Source organism: Tachysurus vachellii, chromosome 24, assembly GCF_030014155.1.
Source record: "Tachysurus vachellii isolate PV-2020 chromosome 24, HZAU_Pvac_v1, whole genome shotgun sequence".
Taxonomy (NCBI): domain Eukaryota; kingdom Metazoa; phylum Chordata; class Actinopteri; order Siluriformes; family Bagridae; genus Tachysurus; species Tachysurus vachellii.
In genome coordinates, this window is record NC_083483.1 from 4940642 (window position 1) to 4965972 (window position 25331).

At 37.0% G+C, this 25331-nt stretch overlaps 2 protein-coding genes across 3 annotated transcripts; one reads left to right on the forward strand and one right to left on the reverse strand.

The window, feature by feature from the left end:
- Positions 1-836: 836 nt before the first annotated feature.
- On the reverse strand, positions 837-6832 carry LOC132839830 (small integral membrane protein 11-like). The gene is made up of 3 exons (XM_060861019.1): positions 6453-6832; positions 1821-2017; positions 837-1037 (listed from the first exon to the last, which is right to left on the reverse strand). The coding sequence occupies exons 1-2, from the start codon at positions 6465-6467 to the stop codon at positions 1829-1831; spliced, it is 204 nt and encodes a 67-aa protein (XP_060717002.1). The 5' UTR covers positions 6468-6832; the 3' UTR covers positions 837-1037; positions 1821-1828.
- A 7800-nt stretch (positions 6833-14632) lies between these two features.
- LOC132839284 (chloride intracellular channel protein 4) lies at positions 14633-25315 on the forward strand. 2 transcript variants are annotated; one of them, XM_060860181.1, is made up of 7 exons: positions 14633-15369; positions 16331-16453; positions 21831-21940; positions 22072-22197; positions 22297-22403; positions 22553-22734; positions 22976-25315. In XM_060860181.1, exons 1-7 carry the CDS (start codon positions 14719-14721, stop codon positions 23135-23137), a joined length of 1461 nt encoding a protein of 486 aa, XP_060716164.1. In that variant the 5' UTR covers positions 14633-14718; the 3' UTR covers positions 23138-25315. The 2 variants fall into 2 exon arrangements, with proteins under 2 accessions (XP_060716164.1, XP_060716165.1); XM_060860182.1 differs by lacking the exons at positions 14633-15369; positions 16331-16453 and adding an exon at positions 20509-21067.
- The last annotated feature ends 16 nt before the right edge of the window (positions 25316-25331 follow it).

Sequence of the window (25331 nt, forward strand, 5' to 3'; positions counted from 1 at the left end):
AAGGAACAAACTTGAGTGGTTACACTGAGCATTATACACTGTTGCCTAGTGCAGTTACCCATGTTTCCAGTGTGGAGTAAGATACATCAACATATCTGTCCACATGCCAGAAGCGATTGTTTTCAGATTATACAAGAATTCAGACTTCCTTTAAATTTCATTAAAATGCAACAGAATCTTTATTAAAATATCTATCTATCTATCTATCTATTATTATTATTATAATTTTAGCAAATCAAACAATCAAAGCTGCCACTGCAGTCTTGCACTGTTTGTTGTGTTAATGCTTGAAAATCTCTTTTGAATATAAAATCCACGATAAAATCCACGATAATAGAAATCCAGTGATAGGCCTGGTTTCTACACTATACTAATCCACACTACACTATACTAATCCACACTACACTATACTAATCCACACTACACTATACTAATCCACACTACACTATACTAATCCACACTACACTATACTAATCCACACTACACTATACTAATCCACACTACACTATACTAATCCACACTACACTATACATAGCAGATTCAAGTATCCTTTAAAGGGAGAAAAGTTTAACACTAGCTGAGCAGCAAGCTTTTTTAATATGTCAGTTTTTAGACAAGGATGAAGCAGTATTTATTGCTTTCTGTTACAACACAAAGGATATTAAAGAGGATATTAAAGTTCAGTTTGATGGGATCCTATCCTATGGGAAGTCTATACCCAAGTGAAGCAGTGTTAATGTATTCATTGATACAGACTTCAAAGCAGTTTTCTATGTCTCTCTGGATAAGGGCGTCTGCCAAAAACCATAATGTAAATGTAAAAACGTATATAAAACTTCTCCAAAGGTATCCATTTGCTTTTATTTTTTATATTACAAACAGGGTAATTCACAGCATAATAAATAGGTTTGTAGTATAAAGTGGTGGCAACAACGTTGACTAGCTCCATGTAAACAAATGAAACATCTCCACTCGAGGCCTCGTCTGTAGATTTGACAATTGCACCAGTTTCTGTGTGACGGTGAGGCCGTACATCTCTGGGGAAACAAAGGAAATCGTAATGAAATACACTGTAAGTCTGTAAGTACAATAAACTTTAAAAACACACAAAGTATTTTAAATGCATATGGCTCTGATAAATGTAATACACTATCACCTGTTCCATTATTTGACATCTTATTAGCCATTAATTTCTATTTGGTTTTTATTGGCCTCTCAAATATTAATTGAACCATTTTCAAAACAGCTGTGTGGAAAGTTTTCAATACTTCATGAATTTGTTTAACCATCACTAGATGACAGTAGCTCTAGTAATTGATATATTATTGTTGCCTCAGTCGACTGATGTTATTTCAGTTAGCAGTACTGATGGATATCGGCACTGGCACTTCATGTAGACAATAACTGATCTCAGAGTAAACGAAAAAAAGATGAAAAATCTTGTTAATTGTACTTTTCCAACATGTTGTATTTCATGGATCAATCCCCAAACTGCTCAACATCTTTTCGATACATTTACAGAGCCTTCCTCTGGACTGCAGCATCATGTCTAGAGTGATATATTATATACAGTATATATAAATCATTATTTATTACATGCATTGCTACACCAGGCTGCAAAACCAAAAAGCATTTCCTTAACACTTAAGAAATCATGAAGTGTGATAACTTTACCCTTACTTCAGTGCATACTCTTCCAGGAAAGTCTGGTTTAAACTTCATGCTCATGTGTTGAAAACGGGCACAAATCTTTGTTCATAGCTCTTAAGTTTAAACAGAAACACTGCTCAATTTTTTTTATCCTGCTTTCTCTAGCATACCCAGATGTTCAGTCATCCTTCTTGTTGTCAAGAAGTTCCTGTGTTTCCTGTGCAAGTTTTCTCTTCATCTCTAACTGCTGTTTCAGGGCTGCTTCTTCCTTCTTCTGCTGATACAGTTTGGCTCCAGCAAAGGCAAGACACAAGAGAAGGGTCTTGGCTGCCAGAATGTACAACAGCAGAGGAATGTTGTCCAAAGCCTAAAACAAAAGGGTTTTAAAAACTGCTGAGGAATTATATGTTCATTTAAACCAGTGCACTGACATCAAACTTATTTTTAATCAGTATAAACAAATAAATACATTTTACCAAAGTTTGATATAAAAATTAGTCAGGATACTGTTTGCTTTCATTGTGTAACAGTGTGAATATATACATATATATATATACTGTGAGGTTATCTGAAAAAAAAAAATACACGTGTATTTACATTTTGTATATGGACATATGCACATATATATATACACACACACAGGTGCTGATCATATAATTAGAATATCATCAAAAAGTTTATTTATTTCACTAATTCCATTCCATTCATTCATTACACACAGACTGATATATTTCAAATGCTTATTTCTTTAAATTTTGATGATTATAACTGACAACCAGGTACTGGTAGCTTTGACACTGTCATGACGCGGGACAGAGACGGACACAAACGCAGGATAGCAAAACAAACGGGGTTTAATAACAAAAGAACACGAAACATAACACGGACTAGAGACAGGACAAGACAACAGTAGATTCCGCGCTGCACAAGGCAACGCAGCACAGTTAAATAGACAAAGGAAATGACAATGGGAAACAGGTGTGTAGAAGCGGGAGGAGCAGACAAAGGTGGGTCAGACACGTGACGAAGAACATAAACAAATGCACATGGCCAGAGTCCGGGCAGAGTCCTAACAGACACAGTTCTTTTGGAAAATGAAATCTGCATCTCCATAAAGTTGGCTAGCAGCAGGAAGCATGAAGTGCTCTAAAACTTCCTGGTATATGGCTGCGTTGACCTTGGACCTCAGAAAACACAGTGGACCAACACCAGCAGATGACATGGCACCCCAAACCATCACTGACTATGGAAACTTTACACTGGACCTCAAGCTATGTGGATTGTGTGCCTCTCCTCTCTTCCTCCAGGCTCTGGGACCCTGATTTCCAAAAGGAAATGCAAAATTTACTTTCATCAGAGAATATAACTTTGGACCACTCAGCAGCAGTCCAGTTCTTTTTGTCTTTAGCCCAGGTGAGACGCTGTCTGTGCACTTCCTGCTTCCTTCTGCTGACCAACTTTATGGAGATGCAGATTTCATTTTCCAGCAGGATTTGGCACCTGCACACAGTGACAAAGCTACCAGTACCTGGATTAAGGACCATGAGATCCCTGTTCTTAATTGGCCAGCAAACTCGCCTGACCTTAACCACATAGAAAATCGATGGGGTATTGTGAAGAGGAAGGATGTGATATGCCAGACCCAACAATACAGAAGAGCTGAAGGCCACTATCAGAGCAACCTGGGCTCTCATAACACCTGAGCAGTGCCACAGACAGATCGACTCCATGCCACGCCGCATTGCTGCAGTAATTCAGGCAAAAGGAGCCCCAACTAAGTACTGAGTGCTGTACATGCTCATACTTTTCATGTTCATACTTTTCAGTTGGCCCAGATTTCTAAAAATCCTTTCTTTGTATTGGTCTTTAGTAATATTCTAATTTTCTGAGATACTGAATTTGGGATTTTCCTTAGTTGTCAGTTATAATCATCAAAATTAAAAGAAATAAACATTTGCAATATATCAGTCTGTGTGGTCTGTGTGTAATGAATGAATATAACATACAAGTTTCACTTTTTTAATGGAATTAGTGAAATAAATCAACTTATTGATGATATCCTAATTATATGACCAGCACCTGTATATATATTTAGATAACCTCACAGTTTGATATAATTTTTCTACATTTCTACAAGACGTAAGCTGGGTAAAAACAAACATATTTATAGAAATATAGTTATAGTTATTATTAACCACCACTGTTGAGTGACATGACAGAGGAATTCAATGCTGAACACAGACAAGAAAACAGGTGGAAACTCTATTTTCTGGCCTCTGGGGGAAAACAAACTTTCAAAAATCTACTGTCTGTGATTATTGTAATTGTATAAAACATGTGAATTGTATGTGAATACTATGAAAGCTCGTCTGGTGTAAAACCAAATAAACAATTATGCTGGGAAGATTGTGGAAATGTCCAAAATAGCTGAGGACTTTCTGGAAGGGTGGTGGGGCGTGAGGAAGGAGGGGGCGGGGTGAAGGCAGCTGCTTCACTACTGACAAGTTGTATACATGTAGAGCAGTATTACAGAACATCAACACTACGTCTGTTTATGAAACACACATGATATTCAGGACATTGTGTAAATAAGGAATTGTATTATACACAACTCACTTTAAGCTCCAAACAGTAATCAGTAATTAAAGTTGTTTATACACTTTGTATAACACTATACAAGTTTATACACTGTGTATAACACTATATATATGTTTATACACTGTGTATAACACTATATATGTTTATACACTGTGTATAACACTATATATATGTTTATACACTGTGTATAACACTATATATATGTTTATACACTGTGTATAACACTATATATATGTTTATACACTGTGTATAACACTATATATGTTTATACACTGTGTATAACACTATATATATGTATACACTGTGTATAACACTATATATATGTATACACTGTGTATAACACTATATATATATGTTTATACACTGTGTATAACACTATATATATATGTTTATACACTGTGTATGCACACTATATATGTGCATACACTGTGTATAACACTAATATATATATATATATATATATATGTTTATACACTGTGTATAACACTATATATGTTTATACACTGTGTATAACACTATATATGTGTATACATTGTGTATAACACTATATATGTGTATACATTGTGTATAACACTATATATAAGTTTATACACTGTGTATAACACTATATATGTTTAGACACTGTGTATAACACTATATGTTTATACACTGTGTATAACACTATATATGTTTAGACACTGTGTATAACACTATATATGTTTAGACACTGTGTATAACACTATATATGTTTATACACTGTGTATAACACTATATATGTGTATACATTGTGTATAACACTATATATAAGTTTATACACTGTGTAAAACACTATATATGTTTAGACACTGTGTATAACACTATATATGTTTATACACTGTGTATAACACTATATATGTTTAGACACTGTGTATAACACTATATATGTTTAGACACTGTGTATAACACTATATATGTTTATACACTGTGTATAACACTATATATGTTTAGACACTGTGTATAACACTATATATGTTTAGACACTGTGTATAACACTATATATGTTTAGACACTGTGTATAACACTATATATGTTTATACACTGTGTATAAGACTATATATATATGTTTAGACACTGTGTATAACACTATATATATGTTTAGACACTGTGTATAACACTATATATGTTTAGACACTGTGTATAACACTATATATGTTTAGACACTGTGTATAACACTATATATATGTTTAGACACTGTGTATAACACTATATATATGTTTAGACACTGTGTATAACACTATATATATGTTTAGACACGGTGATGTAACACTATATATATGTTTAGACGCTGTGTATAACACTATATATGTTTAGACACTGTGTATAACACTATATATGTTTAGACACTGTGTATAACACTATATATATGTTTAGACACTGTGTATAACACTATATATGTTTATACACTGTGTATAACACTATATATGTTTATACACTGTGTATAACACTATATATGTTTATACACTGTGTATAACACTATATATATGTTTAGACACGGTGATGTAACACTATATATATGTTTAGACGCTGTGTATAACACTATATATGTTTAGACACTGTGTATAACACTATATATATGTTTAGACACTGTGTATAACACTATATATGTTTAGACACTGTGTATAACACTATATATGTTTATACACTGTGTATAACACTATATATGTTTAGACACTGTGTATAACACTATATATGTTTAGACACTGTGTATAACACTATATATATGTTTATACACTGTGTATAACACTATATATATGTTTATACACTGTGTATAACACTATATATGTTTATACACTGTGTATAACACTATATATGTTTAGACACTGTGTATAACACTATATATGTTTATACACTGTGTATAACACTATATATGTTTATACACTGTGTATAACACTATATATGTTTATACACTGTGTATAACACTATATATGTTTAGACACTGTGTATAACACTATATATGTTTATACACTGTGTATAACACTATATATGTTTAGACACTGTGTATAACACTATATATGTTTATACACTGTGTATAACACTATATATGTTTAGACACTGTGTATAACACTATATATGTTTAGACACTAACACAACACGCAGGTTCTAGACGCACTGATCTATTGGTTCAGGCTTTAAAGCTCTACATTAAACACATGAACAACTTTTAAAGAAGTGGGTATTTCACTTACCCGCCAGTTTATCATTTTCGTCTCTTTGTTTTCAGCTCTTAAACAAATCTCTAAGAAGTCCAGCTGGAACAATCGTACCTCATCTTCTGCTATAAGTCGGTACTGTTTTGACCCCTAAACCACATATAGCTCAAGCCCCGCCCCCTGAGACTGTGATCCAATCAGAAAATGTCTTACTCATGCGCGTGTGACTAATCAGGAAATAATCCGCCTTAATTCACGCTAATTCAACTGTGTCCGAAATGGTGCCTTAGTTTATATTACTTATATAAACTTTCTGAAACAATCCGTGTAAGATAATCATCAAAATATCAACACGAAGTCTCACTAGTGACGTTTCTCCACTCAGCAGCCATTTTACCTTTCCGGGGTGTAACGTAAAATGACGCTGTGAAAAGTCACGAGTCACTTCTGCGCATGCGCCATATTCGAACACGTGGGGAGAATAGGATCACCTCTCTATTCATACGTGATAGTGATGGGAAGTTCGGTTCTTCTCCGCGAACCGGTTCTGTCGGACAGTTCGTTTTAATGAACCAGTTCAAAAATCCAGTTCACCAGTTCTTTTACGTCCTGACGTAATGGCGTAATTCACAATGGCGTAATGACGTAAATTCCTTCATCCCGCCGCTGCCGGCAGATATTAATACAATCAATTTAACACATTTAAAAAGTTCTTTGTAATCATAACTTTAGTTGAATACGTTTCTTACATTTCTTACGTTTCTTAAGTTTTGCAACTAAAACACCCAGTACAGGAATTGATGTGCAAACGTGAGTGTTTTACGTGTCTTAAAGATATAAAGTTAATAAACTAATCTTCATCAACTTAGAAAAGCTTACAAAAAAAAGCATAATTTTGAAATATCGCTCCAGCAGTTGTTTAAAAACTAATGCAACTGAGTTAAACACTCATACGTTGATAAGACATTAAATCATAACCATTTACATTTGTTACTGTATCAGTTCAGTGATTTACGCATGCGCAGTAACAACAGCTCATCGGTTCTCGGACGAGTCCGAAAGAAACAGTTCTCAGTTCAGTTGTACTGATGATTCGCTGTATCAGTTCAGTGATTCGTGCATGCGCAGTATCAACAGTTCATTGGTTCTCGGACGCGTCCGAAAGAAACAGTTCTCAGTTCTGTACCTATGATTCGCTGTATCGGTTCAGTGATTCGTGCGCAGTATCAACAGCTCGAGCTGTCGAAAGTGAGTAACTTTAGTAACTTGTGGATCAGCGCTGACTCAAGACGCGAACTGTTTAAAACGAAGTCCGATTTGGTGAACTGGTTCATCCAGTTCACTAAAAAGAACCGGTTCAAAAGAACGATTCGTTCACGAACTGGCCATCACTAATTCATAAGTATTGTGCTAACAGTAGATAAGAAACTAGGATCACACTTTTCACAGCCGGCAATCACAGGGAGTTTAAACATAACATAAACTAAATTGTCTAGCTCTTTAAATCAGAATAATGATGCAAAAAGCTTTGGATTTTACAAATTGGAATTTGTATTATACTGTGCATTTATAATACCAAATCATATAATGCAACACACATTTTACAAAAAAAAAAAAAAATCAGTATTTGATTCTTAACTCGACACTAAGCATGCATCGTGGTACAGAAAAATAAACCACTATGTAGGAAGAATAAAGTTGGGTATAAGACATAAGAAAAACTTTTAGCATGGGAGAAACATTGATGTAACAGCACAATGAATGGTTTATTGCTGATGAATATTAGTGGGTGTATTAGTGGCTCTTCTGACCTTGGCAACAACTTCTTCACTCTTTTGCCCTCCAGAAGATGCTATCAGTCAATAAAACAATTACCTCCAGACTCCATAATAGTTTCTACTCAAGAGCCATTACAGAACTAATCTCCAGCTGATGACACTCAAAACAACCACAATATACCACTACTGGATGTGCAATAAACTCTCTTCTGTCAATAGTTATATATTCTTTAACTGTTCTATTCATTTAAATATATTTATTGTATATAACTGCTCACTTTGACCTCATCCTATTTTGCACTCATTTGGTTTAACCCAAGTTTTAAGTACATTAAACTCCTGTTCAATAAAATTTTAATTCACAGTGTTTTAGATTTAAGGGATCTATTATTTACCAGTCTTAGCTTCACATTAAAGGTGCTGGCTGTGCATTCAGTATGAAAACAAACTTCTACATTTTCCCTCAGCTCTGGGATCATATTTTGAAACCTAACTGACATTCAGTGCAGCTAGAAGATGATCAGTTTAGCCTGCTGGTCTGATCCCACAACTGCCCTCAGATGATCTGGGATTAAGTCAAATGCCACTTGAGACAAAATATTAAATATTTGGTTCTAACAGATGTCTGGGTGTATGCAAGGAATTACAAAGCATGCTGAAGGTCCATGCAAGTTAAAAATCTATATTTATACATAAATACATACATACACAAAAACAAAAATCCACATCCACAACGTTCAGTCACTGTAGAGGTTGAGGTGTCCAAGACAGGCAGAGGCCATATAATCTCGAAATTTTGCTGTTCAGCCTCCATCCTTTGGCATTTTAACCCTCCTGTTTTCCTTACCTGAATTCCTATGCAAATTAGGAGCACAGAGTCAACTTGACCTTGTCTGTTTTGACTGCATATAAAAAATGTAAAGTATATATGATAGCCATTTTTTTCACCTTTTTAGTCTAACTTGTTTCCAACGTATTAACATATATTTTGCAAAAATATATATATATATATATTTGGTATAATAAACCTTATTTATATACAAAAATGCCACATTTTTAAGTAAAAAAAACAGAAATTTTGAATTATTTTCACTATAGAGGCACAAAAGTTGATGCACAATTGCAGGCTGGTATTATACAATTATCACCATTCTGTGTGATCAGCCTTACATTTGGTACATTTGTGTGTATGTGTGCGTGTGTGTGTAGCATCATTTCGGTAGATCATATTTTGCCCTCTGCTAGGCAAATGCATATCAAAAGTGTGAAATATTTAGAATATGTTGCTTTTTTTTCTGGAGGCCTAATGAAACGCAATGCCCTATATGTGTGTGTGTGCGTGTGTGTGTGTGTGTGTGTGTGGTGTGTGAGTGTGTGTTTTGGGTGCGTGTGTTAGTGGACATTTTATGTGTGCATTTTTGTGTCTGTATGTATGTTCATTGCGCTGAAAAGGGAAAAAGTGTGACCTATTGCCCCACTAAATGTGGCCAGGTCCAACTGACCTTGGAGGATCCAAAATTAAAAGTATATATTGGTCCGAACACATAGTTCAACAAAAAATAGACAATATTAATTTTACTTGCAAACTAGATAATTTGGAACAATCCTGGTAAATTTCAGGCAAATATGTGGAAGGAAACCCAAGTTATGACACATTAAACTTTCATGAAACCTTCCAGCCGGGTCAGATAGACCCGAGGAAAAAACAAGGGTTAAAAGAAACTGAGCCTGGGTGAATATGACTACGACATTGGTAACAGAATTCCTTGCTATAAAGTTACCACTGAAAAAAGGTGTAACTAGGTAAAGGGGTCGGCTTCAACATTTTTACCAACCACAAGAGCCTTAAAGATCCCATGACAGTCAAAACATTGAATTCTTACCAATCATGCTGAGCTCTCTTCTTCACCAGCCTCCATTTCACACTCTCCTTCTCTGTCACTCTGTCTTCTGTCCACTGTCCTCTGTCCTACTTTCTCGTTCAAAAACTCATTATCACTCATTTCCTTACTCACCTCAAAGACTCCAAGAATAAATTAATTCTGCTGTCATCTTTGTCATCAGACACCATCTAGTGTCACCCATATGAGGATGGTTCCCCTTAGTCTGGTTCCTCTCAAGGTTTCTTCCTTTACCAATCTAAGGGAGTTTTTCCTTGCCACTGCTGCCTGAGTCACCTCAGACTTGCTCATTGGGGACAAATACATATACACACATACATACATACATACATACATACTGTGAACTATATATATCTTGAATTTTATTATATTAATTCTTTATACTACTCCTTATATTTATCTTTTGTTCTATGTTTATGTTCTGTAAAGCTGCTTTGTCCATTGTAAAAAGCGTTATACAAATAAACCTGAATTGAATTGAATTGAATCTTTTTTCTCCAGAACATAAACATGGGCCATGGACCAGAAGATGGCTCAGATACAATCTCTTAATACAGTTCCTCCTCATGGGCAAGATCTATGTGTCATTACCTTAATTAACACTTTCAAATCAAATTCCCTGCTATAGGCATCCAGTGGTCCAGAATACCTGTCAATTTTCCAAGGAAAATACTGGTGGCCAAGCATGAATTCTGACCCCATGTATTCCTGAGCATGGCCTTTAACCCCATAAATGCTCAGCTGTATAAAATGAGATGAAAAGAATGTCACCCTGAATAAGAACATCTGTAAATGTGAATAACCAGGATGTACCACTTTTAAGTACTTTTTCCCAAGTAGTCCTAGAAATTCAATGTGTGTTACAAACCCCTCTGATTACCTTGGTACCTGTATGCAAACTCTGCTGATATAAATGACCAATATCGAACAACGAGAACAGTGTGCACAAGTACATTGGGCCTTTTAAAACTCAACAATGCATCAAAAAAGTAACATAAAAGGTTCTGGGTCCTGCTCTTGGCGTGAACTCAATTCCCACTGACAGACTCATCAGAGCACATCATGACTTAGACCCCAATTCCAATCCCTCTTTGTCACATTCATAGTCACTAGATTACTTATCGTCCACAACTGGTTTCTAGCACACACCCACCGGCTCACAAACTCACTGTCATGGGATTCAAAATTATAAGATTCTAAAATGTTTTCAATATTTTCAAACTCACTTTCATACAATAATTTACAACCAGGAAGATCCTTATTTATGGTGTATATAGTATGTAGTAGATTTATATCTACATTATGCAACATATGTCCCCTGGTGGTCCAGCAGCAGGATGCATGCTGCCATTACCATGGCCTGGGTTTGATTCCCAGGTAGGGAACTAACCCATGCACTGAGGGATTACATTTCAGTACCAGTCCCAAGCCTAAATAAAATGGGATCTGAAAGCTGAAAGAACAACAACATTATGCTTTCATGACCTCTAGACTGGACTATTGTAATGCATTACTACAGTAGGTGGTTGTCCAGCGTCTTTAATAAACAGGCTACAGTTAGTCCAAAATGCAGCTGGCAGAGTTCTCACTAGGACAAGAAAGTATGACCATATAACCCCAATTTTATCATCTCTACACTGGCTACCTGTTAAGTTTAGAATTGATTACAAACTGCTGATACTTACATACAAGGCTCTTAAAGGTTTAGCTCCCACGTATCTAACACGTTACAATCCTTCACGCTCTCTGAGATCACAAAACTCAGGACTTCTGGTAGTTCCCAGAATATCCAAGTCTACTAAAGCTGGTAGAGCATTTTCTTATTTAGCTCCCAAACTTTGGAAAAGTCTTCCTGATAGTGTTCGGGGCTCAGACACACTTTCCCTGTTTAAATGTAGAATAAAAACTCATCTCTTTAGTCAGGCGTACACATAATACATCCCATAATATTGTGCACTATTACATTAGATGCACATTTTTATGAACAGCAGATATGTTAATCCCTCTACACTGCTTCTCTCTTTCTACCCATCCCGAGGCATCCAGACATTGTACCAGCTCCGATCGTCTTCCGTGCAATGAAGACCTTGGACCTCCACTGAGATGAGGCCGACTCTGTGAGAATCCTGAGACATCTACAGATCTACCAGCTCCAGTTGGACTCTGTGATACTAAGTGGAGATCTGAACTTCATGTGATCCTTACACCAATACAGCATTTGTTTGACTGTATATTTGTAATCACACTAGAGGTCTTCTCGGGTATAAAAAAATGTACCCGACCCGAAGTGACCCGAATCACTTTTTACCCGAACAGGACGTGCATAATTTTTTTTTTCTTCAGGAAAGACCCGACCCGAGACAAACTCGAAAAAATTAGACCCGAGTCCGACCCGTCCCGTTGGGATTTTTTTTTAACCCGGCTGGACCCGAATGTTGCATAACTCTACACTAAAGTAACCGCTACAGCGTGGATTCAAAATTGATTGACAGGTCTGTTTCAACAAAAATTAGCTTACCGCCAGTCACACATCGGCAGCCACATGTCGCAAGCGGTCTAAACAAACAGAGAAGAGGATGGTAAAGGACTCGAGTCGATGCACACACACGAGATAAAGTAGCTCGGGTCTTCTCGGGTCCATTCGGTAAAAACACATTCATTTTAAATTACCCGAGGCCCGATGCCACTATCCCGGCACACGTGAGGCACACATGAAACTTTTAGACCCAAACCCGCTCAGGTCTCGGGTCGAACCTCGGGTTTTTGGATCTAAGTGGACCCGTGAAGACCTCTAAATCACACCCTCTAGTGTCACCCATATGAGGATGGGCTCCCCTTTGAGTTTGGTTCCTCTCAAGGTTTCTTCCTTACCAATTTAAGGGAGTTTTTCCTTGCCACTGCTGCGTGAGTCACCTCAGACTTGCTCATTGGGGATAAATACATATACATACATACATACATACATACATACACACTGTGAACTATATATATCTTGAATTTATTATATTAATTCTTTATATTTCTCCTTATGTTTACCTTCTGCTCTATGTTCATGTTCTGTAAAGCTGCTTTGAGACAATGTAAATTGTAAAAAGCGTTATATAATACAAATAAACTTGAATGAATGAATGAATTATACAACATGACGTTTTCTGTCAATGCCTTTTATCAAATAATAAAAGAAAAAAAATTTGATAAAAATTTATCAAATTCTGTGATTGCAAACAGTAAGGGATAAGAATTTGGTATTTGGTATTACTTTTTCTAAAAGTAATGATAGTGTGATGTATGAATGAATGTGATGTAATTACTGTAAGAAATAAAAAAAATGTGTGAAAATAAAACGATGATGGTGAAGATCTTAATGAAGAACAATAAGTTTATGCCAGAGACAAAATACATGAAGTACTTTGAATTCATTGGAGTCAGTAAGAACACAGGACAAATCCTGTTCAAGCATTTTATACCGTTTTCCCTTTTTGTAGTTTAAAAGAGGTTCCGCTTTGAATGTGTATTGAGCGTAAGAACTGAGTGTCTCCCAAATGGCTGGGATACACTTTGTTGTCTAGCTGGATGTCTATAAATGTTAATCATGGTCATGTACACCTTGGATTGGTATTGTTACAATTGTTATCAACCAAATGGTCACTTTAAATGTTAACCACAGTCACATAGACCCTTTGTTAGTGGCCATCCTTGATGTCCTGCTGCTGCTCCCATACTAACGATTGAATCGAGTTTATTCATTTAGAGATCTAAACGTATTACCTTATGATATGTAAGCCTTTTTAGGAATGAGCCTTCAAATAATTCGATGTGTACCTTGGAGTGTAATCTGTGTGCATTTATCTGTGTGCATTTATCTTACATTACAGATGTGTGAGAAATTAAAGGAAATCTGGTGGTTCTCATGCTTTGGGAGATATTTTGTCTGGTTTGGTCAGAATTTTAGTGGATTCTCCCATTTGAATGAAGAGTCACTGTAAATAAATAAAAATATTCTTAATTTTCACCATTCTATATTGAAACATTTACATCCTGATGCACGTGGTGTCTTCCAAGATGACACTGTTCCCCTTCCATATAGCAACAAAATGCTGAATGGTGTGAAAATGAGGTAAATCAAATGCCATGGCCTTCACAGTCACCAGATCTCAATCAAATGGATTACCTGATGGGGTTTAGCTCCAGAAACTTGTATAATCTATACAAAGGTGCTATGATTCTGGTGACTTGTTCTGGTGACTCTTAGGTCACACTTAGATGTGATTTGACAATGTTTGATAAATTTCTGGGATTTGCAGTTACAAAGATGATGCATAACAGTTTCCCAAGTCTGTAATATGTAAGCTGTACTGTGCTGTTCAGATATCCAGGTCAGCCAGGATCCCTGTGCAGCAGATTTAGGATAATAGCCAAGTCACGTGGGAAATGGGGATTAAAAATTCACCATAATCCTCTGGAGAGAAAGGGTGGGGATAAAGCAAGGAGTCTGAGCAATGCATGTTACCTATGTATAGATTAGAAAGACAATCACAATAGTAACTGTGAAAAGAGGAGTTAATGCCCTATTATTGATTGTCAAATTGTTCTTTTTGTGTTATTCCTCAGTTCCAAACTGGCATGGATCATTCCTCTGAGAATCATTATGTCACAATGATCCACACTGAATTGGACCATCTGGAGATTGGGGAAGAAGATGGAGATGTGATTGAACTAGCAAATGAAATGGATGAGGACACTGGCATGAAAGTTTGGGAGAGAACAACAGGAAAGCAAACATTTGGCAAACAATTTTCTCAACCTGGTTTACAGCAGAAAGCAAAACTGTCCCCAATCATGCATGTAATACCGGGCGAATGGGACACAAAGTTTGTGGATCATGCTAGCGATGCAGAACCTAAAGTAATGGACATTACAAACAAGGATCTTGATAAAGAGAGAGAAAAGGAACTGGAACAGGTGGGCTTAAGATTGTCTGATTTACAGGCTGAGGTGGAGCCACCTGGGGAAAGTGAACACCAACCTCACACCGCACTACAAACTCAAAACATAACAGAAAGCAATGTTGAATTGTTTTCTGTAACTACCATGGAACAAAAAGTACAATCAGGGTTTTCTGCTCTAGAGCATCAACCTGAGATGGAAATGGCAGGACCTATAGAAAAAGAAGCAAGATTTTCAATAAAGATGAATGATATGCCAAAGGAACATTATGAGGAGGAAGAGTGTGTAGAGAAAACAGCTGAGCAGGAAGTGGTGGTATCTTCTAAGGTAAGAATTATGGACAGTCCATGTCAAGCAAAAAGCAAAACACTCAATTTTGTGTTCAGTAATGATGCTACAGTGGACAACATTAATTTAGGCTTTAATAGGCTAATGTGCAGGTATATCTGACTTTGAACACTTGTTACAGTAGAATGATTTGGAACTGAGGACACAGAGAAAGCAACAGAGTTTTCCTGCAAATAATATGCTTGATGAGCCTGTTGTCTTGCACTGTAAAAGATAATGAAAGAAGATTTACATGAAGAAATAATTTTCATTAGAATACTTTTCATTAGAAATGAACCAGTTTCATGAGAGATGACTAATCAGTGCCAAGTACCTTAGAAAGCAATTCACAAGTTCTTTCAGAATGACAATATATTTGAAAGGCAAAGTTTTCCAGACACAAAACAAAAGCCTACTGTTGGCAAAGAAATAGCAGTAAAAAAAAAAAAAAGAGTTAAGACCACCTTTGAGCAGCCAGATATTGGTTTAATGCAAACAAGTCTACAGGAAATAGTAAACAAGCATAACAAATGGATGATGAAGAGGTGCAAGATGTTAACAAAAGAATATCTGGACATAGAAAACTATTAGTTCATTATGGATAACCTGAATGAGAAAGATCTAAACTAAAGAGGAAGAAGTAAAGTGCAGTGTGTAAGTTTTGATTTTGAAGGAGTCCCAAAAGCTGCACAGGATGGAGATAATAGGGAGCTGAAACTGCTGGAGACTCTCACAGTAGCCAGAAGACAGGGAATGAGGGAGGATGTAAAGTGACAGTACTTACTGTTCTTTAGTGCTGTTCTTTAAAGTGCATGTGTGATTGTTAGTCCCTAACCCTAACCCTAAACTTTTTATTTTTTTAATTGGAGCTAGATGACTAGAGTGTAGATCATTTAGAAATAACCGAGTTCAAAGGTCAAGAAATTTAAACGACCTCCCTCTTTCTGTACCACCTAACTAGGTGGTTCACCTGGAGCAGATACCCCCGGTTTTGATGCAGGAAGAGGGGTATTTAGACAATCAGATTGAGGTGAAGCTTCACAGTCCTCATCCTACAGACTGGGAGATCTTTCTCTATATAAAGGTAACCTACCAAGTCAGTAAGTAAATAAAAAAATTACAAAAATTATAAAAAATTTAAAAATATATTAGTATGTTATACAAATTTTGACCATCTTATATTTTTCTCCTTAACCTGAGTGTTAGCAATTAGCATGTTACACTAAATTCGACAACAACGGTAGAAACCTGTCTACACAGGACCTGTGATACAGTACCACATGTCCCCACTGAAATTTGTTTGGCCATCACAGGTGTCCCTCTGGTGAAGCCAGCAGGTAATATATATGAGAAATTCTCTAGGTATCCATTTGCACATTTTGTTGTAACATTTATGTTCTGAGGTGGATTCTGTCTCACAGGCTTTTTCCTGCTCAATAACCTGCTAAAGGTGAATGTCCTACAGGTCCTTACAGCCTTTTGTTACCAGATATCTGCTGCACCAGTGACAATGTGACTGTGTTGCTCTGCCTGCTAACCCTTTTAATGTTAAAATACTGTATAACTGTGCTTATAAGTATCCACTAGTGCCCATGGGGTCACCACAGTCCTCTTTATCACTATGCTACATTAAGCTCTACTTTACATTAACCTCTACTCACTGTACAATTATTACTGTGTCACCACAAGGAACTAAACATCTTTGTCAAATGTGCAGATGACACCACAGTTACTGGACCGGTCTGCAACATCATACAAAATTATACAAATTATACAAATTACAACGTTTGAAATTTGAATTTATATTTATCCCTAATAAGAAAGCCTGAAGCAACAGAGGTGAGGAAAAAGTCCCTGAGATGATCTAAGGAAGAAGGAACCGGACTCAAAAGGGAACCTCATCCTTATTTGGCTTCACCAGACACCAGATGATTGTGAATAATCATAAAGATATGGAGTTCAAGTGCCCTCGGTTTGTACTTTGTTGTCAGAATAATGAGCAGAAAGAATTTAGCTGCACAAATAGGCTGACTTTCGATTAACTTTCTAATTGTTTACAATTTTGCTTTTGATTTCTTTTATATGTTTCTTTTTGTGCTTAAAAGGCAAAAATGGCAATGAGTGTTTCACTTCATATTACACAAAATATCCTGTAGCACATTCTGTAGCAAAGCCTGAAAGCAATGTAGAATAACCATGGGCTGTAATTGGCCTTAAACATCTAGATTGGTGTACAGATCATCATATCTACAATAAGACTTCAGCAGCTGCTGCACCCTTTTGATAAGAGAGTTACAGTCCTGCTCACCATTATTGGCACCCCTTCATGTTTTGCATAACTGAGTGAATGTCTTCAGAAATAAATGGAAATGTACCAAATTTATATCAGCAGGATCTTTTAATTGGAGGTCCAAAGTAATTCAACAAAGATTATTGTTATTTCAACATAGATATTCTAATTCCAAAGGAAAAAACAGAAAACCAGCATGTGCACTAATATTGGCACCCCTCCTTAATATTTGGTTGCACACCCTTTGGCAGCAATGACAGCCTCCAAACGTTTCTTATATCCATCTATATGCTTCTTGCACTTCTCGGGTGGAATTTTCTCCCACACTTACTTTGCAATATGCTCAAGCTTTTGAACATTTGCAGGGTTCCTTTCTCCAATGGCAGATTTCAGCTCCCCCCAAAGATTTTCAATTAGATTGAGATCAGGACTCATTGCTGGCCATTTTAAAAAAGTCAATTTTTTCCCTTTCAACCATTCCTGCATGCTTTTGGAGGTATGCTTTGGGTCTTTATCTTGCTGGAGGACCCATGATCTTCGCCTCAAACCAAGTTTCCTTACACTGGGCAAGACATTTCGCTCTAGAATTGCTTGATAATCTTCTGATTTCATGATGCCTGTTATACGGTCAAGGCCTCCAGTACCAGATGCAGCAAAGCAGCCCAACAGCATTATGGATCCTCCACCATGCTTGACTGTTGGTATGGTGTTCTTTTCCTTAAAGGCTTCATTGCGCCGTCTGTAAACATACTGTTTGTGTGCATTACAAAAAGCTCCATCATTGTCCATTGTTTCATCTTGTCATTGCTAGACTGGATTACTGCAACACACTACTGGCAGGTCTACCTATGAACGCAATCCGTCCTCTGCAAATGATCCAAAATGCAGCTGCCCGGCTTGTTTTCAGCCTGCCTAAGTTCTCACACACCACCCCGCTGCTGCGATCCCTCCACTGGCTTCCAGTAGCTGCACACATCAGATTCAAAACACTGATGCTGGCCTACAAAGCCAAAAATGGACCAGCTCCCTCTTACCTCAAAGCCCTCATCACTCCTCGCACAGCACCCCGCACCCTCCGATCTACCAGCACTGCTCGACTGGTTCCACCATCTCTCAGGGTAAGAGGCAAGTATACTACAAGTATACTTCTTCTCTGTTCTGGCACCAAGGCGGTGGAACGAACTTCCCCTTGAGGTCCGGACAGCCCGGACAGAGTCACTGGCTATTTTCAAGCGGCGGTTGAAGACCTACTTATTCAGGAAACACTTCAACTAGCACTTCTTTCCTTATCTTTTGCATTAAAACACTTTCACTGTAACTTTGATCAAAGTCTTTAAACTCATGGTATCTTAAGTATGTAACTTAGTGAGCCAGCATTAATGTATTCAATGTTAGAGATTTAAGCACTTATGTATGTCGCTCTGGATAAGGGCGTCTGCCAAATGCTGTAAATGTAAATGTCATCTGTCCATAAAACATTGTCCCAGAAGGCTTGAGGTTTGTCCAGGTTCTCTTTCACGAAGATCAGTCGTTCCTTTTTATGTCTTTTCTTCAGCAATTGGGTCTCCTTGGCCTCCGCCCATAAAGCCCCGCTTTGTTTAGTGTGCAGTGTATGGTACTTGTTGAAACAATTACACCACACTGCTCCAGGTTGGTCTTCAGGTCTTTAGATGTTTGACGTGCTGTTTTATCCACCATTCGCACCAACCTTCGAAGACTTCTGGAGGCAATGCATCACAAGTGAACCTCATTTGTGATTTGCAACGGGTGAGCCAAATTGGGTTTCCATACTGATTTGCAGCAAAGGGTGCCAGTACCATTGACACGGCAAGCATTATGTTTTTCTGTGTTTTCCTCATAATGTTTATCTTTTTAAATGTTCTATATCATTTGCTGTATTGTATCAAACACAAGCTATCTGTAGTAATATGTTGTTTCACTTGAAAAATTTCCTTTAGTAGATATTCCACAATATGTACATAAACTTCATGGGTGCCAATAATGGTGAGCAGGACTGTATGAGAGTTTGTTCTACACTATGACACTCTTTATGATGTAAGCAAATGCTAATAAAACACCTTACACAGTTAAGCAGACATGTTTACCATGCACATATGACTGAAGTATAACCTGCACAACAAAAGAAAAATATAATCTCAATTTTTAAAGTATTCATATACTAATAGCATGATGTGGGATTTATACAGACCTCTGTGTTAAGGTAGCTAAATGACACTCTGGGTGTAGTTTTAAATGGAAGGCACATTTAATATACAAAAAGAATCTGCAGATTTGTTTTTGTCTGGTAATGCTGTAAAATGTCTACAAATATATATATATATATAATATAATGTATACAAAAATAAGTTGTAGGGGTTTTAAATCCTCAGTGAATCCACAGAGTACAGTACTATAATACTGTGATACAGATTCACTGTGAATTTAAACCCCTACAAGGTATTTTTGGTGTAATAAAAATACACAGGTTTTCAGTGGTTTTCTCTGGTAAGTTTTTTTTTTTTAAAATCAAGTATTGTTGGGTTACAGTACAACAGCTGTAAAGGTGTTTTACATGTATTTGGCAGACACCCTTATCCAGAGCAACTTATATTTAATCTCATTTTTTTTACAACAGAAGGTTAAGGGCCTTGTTCTTTTGCCCAGCAGTGAATGCTTGGTGGACCTGGGATTCAAAATCACAACCTTCTGAGCAGTAGTCCAGTGCCTTAACCACTACGTGACCAGTTCCTTCAGCACCACCAGAAGAAAAGAAAATCTGCAGATACAGAATATATGAACATTTCCAAGATAATTTGTTTACACGTGTTGCTTTTGGAGTGAAATTGAATTGTTGCTCTGGATACAGCAGATAGGCTTCATATTTCTTACATGAAAAACTAAGGAACATTTTAGAAAATACATGTTTGAAATTCATTTATCCGTTTGACACATGGATTTTGTGTGCCTGTCAATTTCAGAACAAAGCGCTACACAAAGGCAACTGGAAAAAAATGAGTTCTGGAAAAAAGACTGGCTCTCATAAACAGACCATTTATTGATGCTGTGTTCTACAACAAAGAACAAGTGTTTTATCAAGGACTTTAGCAGTCTCATACTGGCATTTATTCCACCCTGGACTCTTCCAGAACATTAGCCTTTGAGAATATTCAGTCATTTCAATAGATTTCTAAATAATAATAAGGTATATTTTGGGATTATTATCTAAACTTCATAGTGGCAATATTTAGGAGTTAATCTAAAAATTCTGATCTACAATGTAAAGGTTAGAAGTGAGAAAGGAGCTGTTTTCTCTGCCACTTTTCCAAACTTTTGACTATCTATAAAATGGCTTGGTTTGATATAGCAGCCAAAAAGTTTGGATTCCCCAATATTGAGCTGTTTGTGAAGGTAAGAAAAAATACCTTAAAATTAAATTTTGTATAGTTCATAATATCCAGACAAATTTTAATTCACTTACTTCAAGTGATAGACACAATGCATACAATTATTATTATGACCAATGATTAAGCTCTTTGGTCATATTACTGTTTTTTACTTGCTGCTACAAAACATTTTAGAGTTTACCTGTGTATAAAATGTGTGCTTGTGTGTGTGTGTGTGTGTGTGTGTGTGTGTGTGTGTGTGTGAGAGAGAGAGAGAGAGAGAGAGAGAGAGAGAGAGAGAGAGAGAAGCTACTGAATCTAAACTTTATGACCAAAGGTTTGTGGAACAAACCCCTATGTGGTTCTTTCTCAAATTATTGACACAAGGGTGGAAGAACCTGATTGTGTTTGAGATCTTTATATACTGAAAAGTTTCCCTTCAATAGAACTAAGAGGCCCAAAACTGTTACATGACAGTGCCCCTATACACAAAGTGTGTGTGTGTGTGTGTGTGTGTGTGTGTGTGTGTGTGTGTGTGTGTGTGTGTGTGTGTGATAGTCAGGGAGTCCACATACTTTTAGCCATATGGTATATATCTACATTGTTATCCTAAATCTCAGCATTACTTTCTTTTTTCTTTCTTTATTCTATCTATCTATCTATCTATCTATCTATCTATCTATCTATCTATCTATCTATCTATCTATCTATCTATCTATCTATCTATCTATCTATCATTTCCCTTCTTTCTCACAGAGACTGTACTGTATTGTACTATTGTTTTGCAGGCAGGAATTGATGGAGAAAGCATCGGCAACTGTCCATTCTCTCAGAGACTCTTCATGATCCTTTGGCTAAAGGGAGTCATCTTTAATGTCACAACTGTGGACCTCAAGAAGTAGCAACTCATTTTAATTCATTTCTCATTGGTTGCATTGAACATTGAGAATACCAGCAGATTTAATGCTGGGTAATAAAATTCTTTAATAAGAGCTGTATCATGATCTTGTTATTCTTGTAATCTTATAGAAAACCAGCTGATTTGCAAAACCTTGCACCAGGAACTAACCCACCTTTTATTACCTTTAATGGTGAAGTGCTGGTGGATGTTAACAAGATTGAGGAATTTCTTGAGGAAAAGCTTACACCACCACGGTACAGGACCGTTATTAAATCTGTTCAACCACAATGTTTAGAGTAAATTGATGTTCCTGTTTGCTGGTTGTTACTCACTGTATATCGATGCTTCTAAAGGTATCCAAAGTTGGCTGTTAAACACCCAGAGTCAAACTGTGCAGGAATAGATGTATTTGCCAAGTTTTCTGCATACATCAAGAACTCTCATAAATGTGCAAATGATGGTAAATAATTCATGTATTTTTATCATATGGTCTTTATGGATGTGTTTATAGCAGTGATTATTATTATTATTATTATTATTATTATTATTATTATTATTATTATTATTATTATTATTATTATTATTATTATTATTATGTGCATTCTTTAGGCTTGGAGAAAGCTCTGTTGAAATCCCTGAAGAAATTGGATGACTATCTGCAGTCTCCACTGTCAGAGGAGATTGATGCCAACAGCCGTGATGACCCAGGACCATCAACACGCAATTTCCTAGATGGACCAGACTTAACTCTTGCTGACTGCAACCTGCTTCCCAAACTACACATCATCAGGGTATTGTGTCATATTTGCTCTTTACAATATGTATCTGAACATATAATATACAAGCTATACAAATAAATTGAATTGAATTGAATGTCAACCCATTTATATGAGAGCCTTCATTTAGGTCATTTAATTTAACCCTGAGTGTTGACTGATAGCTTCAAACAGACTAGCTGATGCCTACTTTAAGATGTTTTTGTAAACTTATGAGGTCACACAGTGATGGTATTTTTATTATTTTTTGGCTCAGATTGTTGCGAAGAAGTATAGAAATTTTGAGATTCCAGCCGAAATGAAAGGAATTTGGCGATACCTGAACTCTGCCTACCAGAGAGAGGAGTTCACCTGCACATGTCCTGCAGAACGAGAAACTGAATTCGCCTATTTGGATTTTGTCAAAAAGTTAATATAAGACTGATGATGGGTGAAAATGGACAGAGATATATGTGTGAGAGTGAAGAGAGAGTAAGAGTGGAGTTTGTGAGTGTGAGTGTGTGTGTGTGTGTGTGTGTGTGTGTGAGAGAGAGAGAGAGAGAGAGAGAGAGAGAGAGAGAGAGAGAGAGAGAGAGAGAGAGAGAGAGAGAGTGAGAAAGTAAAGAAAGAGATTGAGAGTGTGTGACAGAGTTTGAGAGAATGAGTGTGTAAAAAAATAGTACTACTATCAGATATTAAGGGAAATTTATCTATTAATAAATTCAATAAAATCAGTTCAGGACAGAAATGTTCCAATACAGCACAGTTAATCTGGAGAGGATCTTGTTAAAACTCAGAAACCTGGATCTCCAAGCCAGTCATTTTCCTGACCTCTGGAACTGGGGGCCATATACAGTAGTCTAAGGTTAAAATAGACCCCAACATCTGCCAGGCCTTCTGTGTGAGCAGTACTCTGGGGAAGGTTTTCTGCTGTATCATTTAAAGCCCCAGATTCTGAAAAACTGTAGAACTGCTCACATTTACACCCTGCACACTAATCAATCAACACATTTATATTTTATAAAGTTTTAAAAAGTGGTGAAAGGAGTAAAGAGCTCTATCAATCTGAACAAAAGAATGCAGTATAAAACAAAGTGCTTCACTCAAGGGCATGAGGTGCGACAGAGCCGCAGCCAACTCTGATCAATGATTATATAAATGTGTGAGCAGTGTTACTAGAATAATCTGCAGCTCAGAGATTTGAGGATAAATTTTTGATCTACACAGACAACCTGGTGCTGCTGTCTCTTACTGTGGTATAAAGCAGCACCTGGACCTACTGGAGCAGTACCAACAATCAAACTTGATAATCTGGACAAAACCAAAATGATCTTCCAAAAAAAGACCAGTGAGAAAGATACCAGTTCACTCCAGATAACACTGCCTTAAAGCATTTGTTACTTTACTATCTGGAGCTGAATCAGTGACTCAGGTGGATTTGATCAGGGAGCGAATGGAAAGTGAACAGAAGAACAGGACTGAAGTGGTTAAGGCTCTGTGTTGTTACGTGGAAGGTTATGGTTCAAGTCTCAGCCCTGCCAGGTTATCACTGTTGGCTGATTAGGGAAGGCCCTTAACCCTCCCTACACTGTGTCAGAGTCGCCGCTGCACTCCAGCCCCAACCTCCTCAGTTGGGATGTGTGAAGAAAAGAGTTTCACTTTGTTGTAAAGTATATATGTTGATAAAGGGCCACAATTTCATTTATTTCAAAAACACTAAGAGAGCACAAAATAGACTTTAGAATCAGGTGTGGAGTTTCAGAGAAAACCCTAAAAAACACTTTACAGTGTTATTGACCCTTTTGTTCTATATAACTATTCATTTATGGTTAATTGGTACATTCAGTATACACGACTACATTAGATGCGAGAAACATCTCATACAGTCCATTCATGCAGAATTCATTAGAACTCCAAAAAATATTTTTGGAAGCTTCTTAAATGAACTAAGAGCCCAAACTACTAAAACCATTTCCTCCTGTCAGCTTGTCCTGAGACTCACTAACACAAAAAAACAACAGTCTCAAACCAGCACTGCTCACCAAAGTCTAATCAGAGTCAACAAATTTACTGAACAGATCAGAAGAGTGTGTCTGGAGCACTGGGAGAGCCAAACCCAGTCTAGATTATAAACAGAGAAAAAAATTGTCAGTGTATCTGTTCACGGTCAGAGATATAAAGCATGTACAGAGAGATCATGAACATGTACAGGTTTGAGTGAGGCAGAGTGAGAGAGTGAGACAGAGTGAGAGAGAGAGAGAGTGAGACAGAATGAGAGAGAGTGAGACAGAGGGAGAGAGTGAGAGAGAGTGAGAGAGAGTGAGAGAGAGACAGAGTGAGAGTGAGAGTGAGAGAGAGAGACAGAGTGAGAGAGAGAGTGAGCCAGAGTGTGAGCGAGTGAGACAGCACGAGAGAGAGTGAGACAGAGTGTGAGAGAGAGTGAGCCAGAGTGTGAGAGAGTGAGACAGAGTGAGAGAGAGAGAGAGAGAGAGAGAGAGAGAGAGTCAGAGAGAATTAGAGAGTGAGACAGAGCGAGGGAGAGAGAGTGTGTGAGGAAGACTGAAATGAAGAGGAGTGTGTATGGGTATAGGTAAGCTTTATCTATAATCATTTATTCAAGGATGTAATATGTG